The sequence below is a fragment of the Silurus meridionalis genome, chromosome 9 (assembly GCF_014805685.1).
Source record: "Silurus meridionalis isolate SWU-2019-XX chromosome 9, ASM1480568v1, whole genome shotgun sequence".
Lineage (NCBI taxonomy): Eukaryota > Metazoa > Chordata > Actinopteri > Siluriformes > Siluridae > Silurus > Silurus meridionalis.
The window spans coordinates 18,226,663-18,238,118 of record NC_060892.1 but is presented as its reverse complement, the minus strand read 5'-3'; the positions used below and the strand labels follow the sequence as shown (position 1 = coordinate 18,238,118).

Here is an 11,456-nt window from a genome sequence, read left to right as displayed (position 1 = left end):
CAGCTTTACACAGATAATGTGGTGAAAAAAAAAGTTCTTTATATGTGTAAGTTTGTCCCTGATTAGGAAGCCGGTGGTGACTGTGGCAGGTAAAAACTCCTCTTACTGAGAGCATCTCGACTATTAGTTATTTTCTATCAAGTAAATACATACTACAGTAGCAGCAATTCCGTGTATTTTCCACTTTTTCTTCCATCGCTAATAAATAAACAGGCAAAAAACCCTAATAAAGAGCTCTGCATGCAGTTCCATCCCCGCACCGCCAGATGTCAAGCTAACGTCCTGACGTCACATCATACAGCATTTCTTTTTCTTTTAGCGCGAGCCATCGCCTAGTACTTCCTTTTCCGGTTTCTCTCTCAAGATGGTAGGTGTTGTTTTATTTCTGTTTTACTGCAATCTAATACAATCCACTAAATATCCGGCCAAATCGTACCCTATTTGTGTGTGTTTGGTTTCAGTGCACACGGATGTGTTGGGTTTTGATTTTATTTGTTAGTTATTAAGGTTTGGGTTTGATGTGGACGATTTTAGTCGCCAGCGCTCAGAGCTGATAGAAGAGGCCGAGTGTGCGCCATAGATAAACTTCCACCTTTCAAATATGAAGGATTTCAGTTTCACACCGAGACATAAATTAGTGTTTTAGATTTATATTTGTGAGAAAATGAGAAGTTTGCTGAAGTAAAACTCGTGTAGCGTTATTCAGACACCGGCCAGGGGACTGTATTGTATAATTGAGACTTGTTTTATTAACGCGTGTGTGTGTGTGTGCGTGCGCGTGCAGGCGGACGCCGAGCAGAAGAAGAAGCGTACTTTCAGGAAGTTCACCTACAGAGGAGTGGACCTGGACCAGCTCCTGGACATGTCCTAGTGAGTAGCAGGACCTTCGCATTCTGTCATGCTCAGAGAGAAATCCTGCCTTTCTGTCTCTTCTCCATCTCTGTGTTCATTATATTTTGAGGACAATATTGGCTCCATTATTAAGGTTCAGGGTTACTGATCAGGAACAAGGAGCCTCAAGTCCCAGTATCACCAACCTGGTCACTGTTGGGCCCCTGAGCAAAGGCCCTCATCCCTCTCTGCTTCAGGTGCGCTGTATCATGGCTGACCCGGGGATATAAGCTGGGATATGTGAAGAATTAATTTTGCTGTAGTGTTTTTAGGTAAAAGTGGAAGCCTCTTTAATTTACATTCTTGGGATAAACTGAACAGTTCCAGTATGACTGACTGATTTCATTCAAATCATATCAAAGTTTATTTGTTATAAACATTCATTTGGGGGTTCAGAATGGGGAAAAGTCAGTGCACCATTTAATACAAGTAGAAAAACTAAATGAGGTCAGTATGAACGCTCGGTTCTGATTGGCTGGATACGCATGTAAACGCTTCCAACGTGCTTGAGTCGATTGTTTTCGTGGGTCACTTCAGATTTTATGAATTAGAATTTTAATACGAGTCGAGACGCAGGATTTGTGAGACGTTTCAAAAAGCTCTGCAAAGATACAACATAAACAGAACCTGAGCAGACGGAGATGGGATGAGGTTAATACACTGTTTTTGAGGCAGTAGTATGCACTCTTGTTGACGTGAATTCATTCATGGTTTTAAATGCGTAAATAAACATCGATCGTGCGACGCTTGTGATTTAAAGTGTCCAGAATACTAATTCTTATAGCACGTTATTTTCCACTCAACTCGCTTTTTAATTTGCATACATTCCTGAACTTGGTGAATATGACCAGGATGTAAGCAGCAGTAATTCACAACCAGACACACCCTTTATTTTAAATGTACTTGGTGGTATTGGCTATAGATATGAGCCTGTAATAAGTACTGATATACTTTTCTTTTGTTATTTTTTATAAATCATGGTAACAGGTATGAAAATCAGGCGGTTGATCTGTTTTTAAGCAGGTGCTCTAAGATTTTCAGTACCTGGTGTTGCTCTTGACAACAAACAGATCATGTGATTTTAATGTATTTTGTTCTCCCATTTTGCACATTTAAATGAAGTGCTGTTTTTAACTACCACAATCTTTACTTATTTTATATTTATAGTTTATTTAATGCACAGTTTTCTGAGCAGCTGATCAGGTTTACATTTCAATGCAAGTTGTTTTATATAAAAGTTTGACACAATCTTGAATCTAATGCACCAGACTATAAAACAACCAATTCAGATAATGTTGGTTTGGTTTAGCTAGAATTGTTCTCTAATATTCTGCCAAGAAACTATATGGCAACCAAACTCCAGCTAAGACGTGGATATTTGTGCTCCTATGGTTTAGTTTTGTAACTGGTTTATTTGTGTTTATTTCAGCGAGCAGCTCATGCAGCTGTATGGCGCTCGCCAGAGGAGAAGGTTGAACCGCGGCCTGAGGAGGAAGCAGCAGTCTCTCCTCAAACGCCTGCGCAAGGCTAAGAAGGAGGCGCCTCCTATGGAAAAGCCTGAGGTGGTGAAGACCCATCTGCGGGACATGGTCATCCTGCCTGAGATGGTGGGCTCCATGGTCGGCGTGTACAACGGCAAGACCTTCAACCAGGTTGAAATCAAGGTGAGGGAGTGGAAAAAAGATGAGTCTAATCTGGATTCAGACTTGGAATTAAATCATTATCTTTCAACAACATTGAATAATCTAAAGACACATTTATAAAATGGCTGTTTGTACTGATTAAGCACTGGCCTGTTAAGTCAGGGGACAACTTCTCTTTTTCTTTTTTCTTTTCTTTTTTGTGTGCAATTAATCTCTGAAGATGTGCTGCTGTGTGTGTACACAGACATCAAAACTCCAACACTATTTCTCATCTTTTTTCATATTGAGATGAGGGAGAAATGTAAATGACTAATGTAATTTTATTTGTTCTGTTCACAGCCTGAGATGATCGGTCACTATCTTGGAGAATTCTCCATTACATACAAGCCTGTTAAGCACGGTCGCCCTGGTATTGGAGCCACCCACTCCTCCCGCTTCATTCCTCTGAAGTAAACCATAATTGATGTAAATAAAAGTGACTTCCAACACATGAAATTTGTCTTGTTTATTGTTTTGTTTTTAACGTTAAAAACGTTATATTGACTACCGTAATTTCCGGATTATAAAGCGCACCCATATATAAGCCACACCCACTGAATTTTACAAATATTTTTATTTTGAACATAAGCCGCACCTGTCTATAAGCCGCTACACTGAAACTAATGAACTTTACACAGGCTTTAAGGAAAGACACGTTACACACGGTGTAACAGGTGAAATATGTTGCGCTTCATTTAGGAGCATAGCGGTATTTTGGGAATAGCCTGGCACTGCATTTTCCGCTATTACTGCATGTGTGCAAGACCGAGGATTATGTCCTTATTATTTTCTGATGCTTATTTCTAAGTTTCTTTGACTAACCCGTAACGCTGTTGCCAAGAAAAATAAAAAAAGCACGAGTTTTGGAAACCTGTCTGTGCTTATATGATTTCTGTTGCAACTGGAGTTAGCGAGCTCTCCCTTCACCCAGACTCAACGTGTTACAAGGCTTGTATCTAAACAGTAGCCTACCAAGAAAGTCATTGTTCACTGTCTTCCTCCTTCCTTTCACAACTATTTCTCTCGAGAGTTTATCTTTTGGCTTTGTCATGCGTTAAAAAAAAAAGTTTTTTCTCCCAATGCCGTGCAGCTCAGAACACAGGTGAGGTGCGTTCTTTTTTTTTTTCGTTTCCATTCAGAAATTTCATTGATCTAACGTTATAGGGCTCATTTTTTTGGCTTGAAGTTTGTGAAACCAGGAAAAAAAACCCCGAAAAATCCATAAATAAACCGCTTCGTTGTTTAAGCCGCGGGGTTCAAAACGTGGGAAAAAGTAGCGGCTTATAATCCGAAAAATACGTACCATAATTTATGGTAAAACATAATCACACAAACCGTTTTTTGGTTCCTAGAGTGTTTATTCAGTTATAACTAGAAAATAAATTCCAGCTGTATATTAAACATCTATTGGAGAAGGACACATTTGCACAATGCATTACTATGCTATGTTTTGGTAAACAATGTTTTGGATAAATTCAGTCATTATTAATTTTGAAAAGGGGGGGTCAGGATCATGGTGAGCTACTTCCTGTTTTGAAGTATACACCCTGAAGAGTGAGGGTCTGTCCTCAGCGGGGCAGCCTGCACACATTTAATTATGGGTTTGGACTTTAACTTTAGTATCTGCATGGGCAGCACAGCACCAGAGGGAGGCACTGTAGAGGTTTATTTTTATTTTTATTATAAGCATTTGGGATTCTTAAAAGTCCTTTTTTTTTGTATTTAAGTAGAAATATTTATATATAATTCTTTTATTTTTTCTCTCCTGCACTGACTAATCTAGTAAATCTGTCTAAATCGGGGTGTCGAGCAATCTTATACCAAATGGGCTGCTGTGGGTCAATGTTTCATTCCAACCAAACACTAGGGACTCCAGATATTAAACATTAAAACCAACTGATTAAACAGAAACTCAGCACCCTCTATGGACAACCCTGATCTAAAAAGTCTTTATGATCTAAAAAGTCTTTATGCACAATGTGTAGTCTTTCGCCTTATTGAGTCTTCTTGTAGTGTTGTAGTCATGGGAACAGTTGCCAGCTTCGCTGTATCTTTGAAGGTGCTGGTTTTGCTAGTGTTTGCTTGATGTGCTGTTTCCTGTTTGGGTTTGGAGGCAGTGGCTGGTTGCCAAAGGAAAAATTCATGCAACAATGTATTGACTGCATCAGGACACTCCATCATCACCATGTGGCTTCCATCTTCTAGGACTTTCAGGAAGCCAAGCAGTAATATCTGTCAAAACATTGAGTAATTATATTATGACTTTAGTATTCCATAATTTTGTTGGTGCACAGTAGTGTTCTGATCACCAAGCACTAAAATGTTTACCTCTGCCATGCGCTGGTCTTCTTGTATTGGCACAAACCTGTCATACATGCCATGTACCAGGAGGATTGGGACAGTGATTTCAGCATGATACACCTCATCACCCTCTGGCCAGTACTGCCCATTCATCATCGCCCGCAGCACAAACGGTGATACATTGAAGGCATTTTTCTCTTTCATAATTTTCTTTTCCTTTGGGCCATGACGAGCAAAACCAGCCCTAGAGAAACAAACCTTTAGTCAGAGAATCGCAGTAGGAGGAATGACATGCTTGCGGCTTTAATCTCACATGAGGAAGCTCCACGACAAGCAGGGTGACAACCAGTGGAGGACACACGTTGGCAGATTGAAGACTGAACAGAGGCTGGGTTCCAGGGCTGTAGGGCCACCACCATTAATCATCACCACTTTGTGAACTTGGTCTGGATACTCATGAGCCAGAAAAGTGCAGAAAGACACACTAAAGAGATACAGGAAGAACAAATCATCTATAAGAACAAACAAACAAATAAAACCACCATTCATCGGATCAGCACAGAAAGAATTGACCCGTTACCCGTATGAATGCCCGATGAGAATATTCCTCCGTTTTGCATATCTCATGAATATGATTCTTACATCATCAGCAAGAGCGTAAAATGTGTAGGCGGCTGTGATTTGAGGTACGGAACTGGCTCCATGTCCAGCTAGATCTGGTGCGATCACCTCATAACCGAGCTGAGAGAAATAGTCCAGCTGGCTCTCCCAAATATCCATAGAGCCTCCTACTCCATGAATGAAGAACAAGGCCACATCAGGGTGGGTCTCTTTGCACCGGGTGATCTTGCGCTCACAGTCGATCATCACGGTACGCTTCGGCTTACCATTGGACCATCTGCGCCGTGGCTGCTCATGTGCTATTGTATTATTGCCAGACTCTACAAGGTGTCCTGAGGCTTTTTTGTTACAGTCCACAACATCCATCTCCAGCGCACTCTCTTCATTATGGCAGTGCACGAGCTCAGGGGGATTCGCTTCACTTATGTTCTCAATGAATAACTGTCCGCTGTGATACACAGTGATTTTCCTCCGACAGCTCACAGTGCCCACCTCCCCTGTGTCAGGTTCCTCGATCACAGCTCGCTGAGGCATAATATGACAAATACGCATCACTCTGCCAGGTTTTACCTCCACAAACTCGAAATGGTCTGCAGGATCAGACGTTATTATAGGGACCACAATGTTTGCGGACTTCCCCGATAAACAGCAAAGGATTCCATTTATAAAGCCAGTCAGCATAGTGATCACCTGTGGCTGAGAGAATTTCAACACAAACGGTTGACTCTGCACTTCTGAAATGAAAAATACATATTGTAATATATTTCTATCTAAAAACGTTTAAAACGTCTAAAAACATTTTTTTTTGTATCAGTTGCCATCTGTCCACAGGGGCCATTAAAACTTTATAAAGTTGTCTGAAATTCTGATTTTCAGCATCCAGGATTACAAAAAAATCTTCATTTAAATCTAAATTAAATGTGTTGATCTGCTTGCCTTTCTAAATGTTAAAAAAGTTGTTTTGGCAAAAAAAAAGAAAAGAAAAGAAAACTATGACTAATTGAGTTCTATGTTCAAATAGAGGGCCACTGGGGCAAGACGCACTCAGCCCCATGCTCAGAGGAGGAGCTGAGGACATAACTGATAATTAGGTTGCCAGATTGAACTAGTTCAAACGATATATATATGACTCTGTTTACAACTGTGTGTGTGACCTGCAAACTGTCTTCGTTTTTCAGTGCATTTTTAAAAATGGTTTCAAATGAATGTGTAAATTATGAGAAGGAACCTGGCAACCCTAGTTAATGATATTGGCCCTTTGTGAATGAACGCACACCTGCTGTATCTAACACAAGAGGAGCAGAGGTGCCGAATGTCAAGTTGAGTTGTTTATTATTACTTATTACATACTTATTTATATTTTATTACAATGTTGTTACTGCTTTCATCCTGCTGAACAAAAAAACCTGCCGGTGCTTCTAATAATTTCATTATATCTATTTTAGATTTTACAACATATTATTTTCTGTAGTGTTCATTACACTACAAATCTTTTCCAAGGACTGTTCTTCATTCTGCTGCTGCCCAAGAACAGTATTTACACCCATCAAGCTAGAGAAATAAGAAAAATGTATAAGATTTCTCATGTGTAGATGAAAGATTGTTGGAGTTTGACAGACAACAGCAGATTTTAGGAGCATGCATTCTCTGTAAGTGACTGTAAACAGGATTGCAACTGAATCTGTAACCATTACATTAACATTTACAGTTGTTTGTGGAAAAATTTGGAGCATTTTTTCTATTAAATAATAATAACAATAACTAGACAAATATTACAAAAGCTGTTTGCATTAATGGATAAATATTGGATCAAATTCATATAAACCATTCATTATTGTTCTTGGGTATTACAGTTTTTCTCAGTTGCTTTGGAGCATTTCTCGAATAGTTCTTAATACTTGCAAATCAGTAAGTACATGTCTCAGAACACAGTAGAAACAGCACTACACATTGGCTTACTTGCAAAAGCGTGCACTTTTCTCTTTTCTCATCTCCTTAAAGCAAGTATTTTTGTCAATGAACATATTTATTGCCATTAGAATAACAAGTCCTTTTGTCATTGTTCTCAAATAAGATAGTCAATACGAGTGCACGGTTTCACTATTTCTTGATGCAAACTACGGTTTGAATTACGATGATTTAAAATGCACAAGGCTGAATTTCTTCTTTATGGCGTCTATGAATTTCAATAGCACAAATGTATATAATACTGTACGTGAACTATCAATTGCAAGCCAGACAGGATTCACACCTACATCTCTACTGTAATGGTGTGCCTTCGTTTCTTGGTTGTTCGTCTATGTTCAGAAATTGTAATTCTGTGTTTTGCTGTGTGTATTTTCTCACCAATTGAAGGTTCAAGAGATTGACCTTTGATCTTATTTTTAGAGAACTAGTTGATCACTTATTATCTGATGCCATACGCTTGCCTTCAAATGTAGCATTTAAGATTCATCTGCACAATTAATTAATTTAAGACACGTTTACAAAAAAATGAAAAGGTTTCATAGAAATTTTAAGAAAATAAGATTGACAGATTATGACAACTGGTTTAACCATTTTGCATTCAGTGACTTATGCAATGGACTCATGTTTAGATGTTTTGGGGGTTTTAAGACTATTCAGGTGAGAACCAGTATCATATATTTTGATCAAAACGACCTAAAAGATTATAATGTAGGAAACTGTCAACTGTAATAAAGATTTCAGTGTTACTGTAATTTGCGATCAGACGAGTTCTATTGGAATTCACTTCCTCTAGCAAGTTTCTTACCTGATAAACAGCTAAACCGATGCATAAACAAGTTGTAATAATTGCTCTTCATCCAGTTGAATGGTTGTGGAAAATCATTGCTGATAATCTGCTGCCGATAATCCAACAGTTTAATCCCAACCTGAATCTGTTGTTCTGTCTCAAACGCTTAAAAATGGCACCTGGTTTTCTTCCCTGTGGGAATCTTTTAAACCGTGTGCATCTGTTGTTCTCCTTCATCCAAGCCTGTTTATGTCTTTTTGTTCGATTGACTGTAAACCAACAGATTAGAGAGGGATTACACCTGCAGGCCATCTTCTGCCACAACAAGCAGTTATGAAGCTTCTCCTATTCTCCAATAGCAATTGCGCCCTCATCTGGTTTATTAATAGATTGGCTAGATTCACCTTCAGGACGGCAGAGTGGGATTTTAAAACAGAACAAACAAACAAACATACATGCTCCAGAACTCAGACTAAATGTAACCAGGTCGAACTACATTATACTAACTTGCAAAAAGCAATGGAAGGATACACAGAGTCAGCAAAAGTACTCACACTGTCTGGAATTTAAGAGATGATTGATTAGGATTAACCACCCTTCTGCCAAGAAAACATCCCCACACCATTACACCACCCCCACCAGCTTGTACTGTTCCCACAGTGCAGGTAAGGTTCATGCATTAAAACTGTTAGTGCCAAATTCTGACCCTACTATAAGTGTGCCATAGCAGAAATCCAGATTCATCAGATCAGGCTATGGTTTCTCAATCTTCCACAGTCCAATGTTGATAAGCCTGTGCCACTGCAGCTTCAGATTTCTGTTCTCGATGGACAGAAGTGGAACTCGACATGGTCTTCAGCTGTTGTAACTCATCTGCCCTGAGTTGTGACTGTTGTGATGAGGTGTATAATGCTGAAATCACTGTGCCAATCCTCCTGGTACATGACATGTATGACAGGTTTTCTAATCCCAGGGTGATTATTATTGGTTATCTACACAGTCATGCAATTATCTAATTAGCCAATTATGTGGCAGCAGCTCAATGTATACAGTCATACAGATATATAACCTGTGTACAATTATACATACAATGTACATATTACATAGTATATCTTTTTTACTTCTCATTACATCTGCACTATTTTATCTATATGTATCTTTATATCCCTACTGTATATTCTGCCCAACATTTCATATTCATGTATATAATGTGTGCATATATATATATATATATATATATATATATATATATATATATATATATATATATATATATAGTAGACTTGTTTATTCAGCTTGCACATTTCTTAAATGCCATAATCTAAATGAAAAAATAAATAACTTTCCACTTCTGCACATTTCCCCTTCAATGCCTTATAACATTTGTCTGTACTTCTCAATGATGTCCACACATCTCTGCACTGTTTTATATTTATTCACTGTACATATGCTTTCATATAAATCACATGCTGTAAATATGCTACATATTAATCTACACTATTTGCACTACTAGATGCCAAACTGCATTTTGTTGCTGTGTACATGTACAATGCAATGATAATAAAGTTGTATCTATCTATAGGGGACGGCAGAAGTTCACCTCAACCATCAGAAAAGAACAAAAAAGAGATTTCTGTGATTTTGTCTATAGTATGATTGTTGGTATGGGGTGGTCTTCTGGGATTTAAATGCACAACACTCTAGAAGTTTTCTCAGTTTTTCTGGTGCAATAAAAAAAGAATATTCAGTGAGCGTCAGTTTTTTTTTCTTCACATCACTGATCCATGACTATGTTTACGACAGGGTGTCAGGTTCCTGCCTGTTTGCTTTAGAGGTGACTAATAACTGGTTTAGAAGATTTTAATTTACAACCACACTATCCTGATCAGAAAGGCACAACAGAGCCTGGATTTCCTGAGGAGACTTCAAAAGTGTCGTCTGTGCTACAAGATACTGGAGAACCGTTACTGCTGTACCATTGAGAGCATTCCTCACTAACTGCATCTCAATACAGCAGCTTTACGGTACAGCAGCTGCACTGCTTCGGACCGTAAAGCCCTTCAGAGGGTGGTGAAAACCTTTATTATTAAAGATACCTCTCACCCCAATCATGGACTATTCACCCTTCTCCCATCAGACGCTACAGGTGCCTCAGAGCCGCACAGACAGACTGAAGAATAGCTTTGGCTGTGGCTGTTACTGCACTGAACAGCTGATCATCATACAATTTCAAAATACACAACTGCATTGTCACTTTGTTTTTTTTTTGCACTGCTTATCCATTATGCATTTTTGCACCATCCATAACTTATCACCGCACTACTGTATATTCCATCCATATTTATTCTGTATATACACTATCATACAACATTCAAACTTCTACATAACTATATCGTCATTTGAGTACATTATCTCAATATCTTTGCACAGTATATTGTACATTACTATATATATATATATATATATATATATATATATATATATATATATATATATATACCTACTGCACCTTCTGTACATTATTCACCCTCATCCCTGTACATATGGACCCCATACCCTTATTTATCACACTACTATTTATTTGTTGTAAATAGGACACTTATGAACCTTTGGTTAGATGCTAACTGGATTTTATTGGCTCTGTACATGTTGCTTGCACAATGACAAAGTAGCATCTAATCTAATCCAATCAAGTAAACTGCATTTCTGTAATCAAGACATCACCATTCTCCTCCTTTAGCTCCTTACTGTCTCATTCATGTGTACCTCTTATAATCGGTGTTAATTGATGGAGATGATAGAACTCTCATGACCATGTGACATCAACTACTGATTAAACAATCTGTTCAAATCTGCACACAAGTCGAATTTATATATCTGATTATGTACTCCGACTTTATATGTAATCCCTTCTGCCAGCACTCCACTTGTGTGTCCTTCTCTCTGGTCCGGCTCTTCAGTGGTGAAATCAACTTGTCTCAATGTTAGTTAATCTGAATACGATCCATCTGCCAAATGGCTAAACGTAAAACCCATACATTGAAACTATAAAGTATAAATGATAACCCAATTCCAATCATCTGTAATAATTTTTTTAGCTCTTATAACTGCAGTGTACACTATATATATATCTCTATAGTCACAGGCAGGTACATGTAAAATCTTAACAGAATGCAATAAAATGATACTTTAGGTAAGTGTAAATA

The 11,456-nt window shown here is 38.3% G+C and overlaps 2 protein-coding genes across 3 annotated transcripts; one reads left to right on the top strand and one right to left on the bottom strand.

Annotated features, from left to right (window-relative positions):
* The first annotated feature begins 261 nt into the window (after nucleotides 1-261).
* On the top strand, nucleotides 262-3,029 carry rps15 (ribosomal protein S15). The gene is made up of 4 exons (XM_046856775.1): nucleotides 262-367; nucleotides 785-870; nucleotides 2,321-2,555; nucleotides 2,874-3,029. Exons 1-4 carry the CDS (start codon nucleotides 365-367, stop codon nucleotides 2,985-2,987), a joined length of 438 nt encoding a protein of 145 aa, XP_046712731.1. The 5' UTR covers nucleotides 262-364; the 3' UTR covers nucleotides 2,988-3,029.
* Nucleotides 3,030-3,910: 881 nt separating this feature from the next.
* Nucleotides 3,911-8,584, bottom strand: abhd8b (abhydrolase domain containing 8b). 2 transcript variants are annotated; one of them, XM_046857861.1, is made up of 5 exons: nucleotides 8,269-8,584; nucleotides 5,455-6,229; nucleotides 5,188-5,358; nucleotides 4,902-5,118; nucleotides 3,911-4,805 (listed from the first exon to the last, which is right to left on the bottom strand). In XM_046857861.1, the coding sequence occupies exons 1-5, from the start codon at nucleotides 8,318-8,320 to the stop codon at nucleotides 4,542-4,544; spliced, it is 1,479 nt and encodes a 492-aa protein (XP_046713817.1). In that variant the 5' UTR covers nucleotides 8,321-8,584; the 3' UTR covers nucleotides 3,911-4,541. The 2 variants fall into 2 exon arrangements, with proteins under 2 accessions (XP_046713817.1, XP_046713818.1); XM_046857862.1 differs by having other exon boundaries at nucleotides 5,455-6,191.
* Between the last annotated feature and the right edge of the window lie 2,872 nt (nucleotides 8,585-11,456).

Coding starts and splice junctions, on each gene's coding strand:
- rps15 (XM_046856775.1), top strand. Junction 871..2,320: donor CAGCTCCTGGACATGTCCTA/GTGAGTAGCAGG, acceptor TGTTTATTTCAG/CGAGCAGCTCATGCAGCTGT. Junction 2,556..2,873: donor TCAACCAGGTTGAAATCAAG/GTGAGGGAGTGG, acceptor TTCTGTTCACAG/CCTGAGATGATCGGTCACTA.
- abhd8b (XM_046857861.1), bottom strand. CDS start 8,320: ATGAAGAGCAATTATTACAACTTGTTTATGCATCGGTTTAGCTGTTTA. Junction 6,230..8,268: donor TCGGTTTAGCTGTTTATCAG/GTAAGAAACTTG, acceptor TTTTCATTTCAG/AAGTGCAGAGTCAACCGTTT. Junction 5,359..5,454: donor CTCATCGGGCATTCATACGG/GTAACGGGTCAA, acceptor GTATCTCTTTAG/TGTGTCTTTCTGCACTTTTC.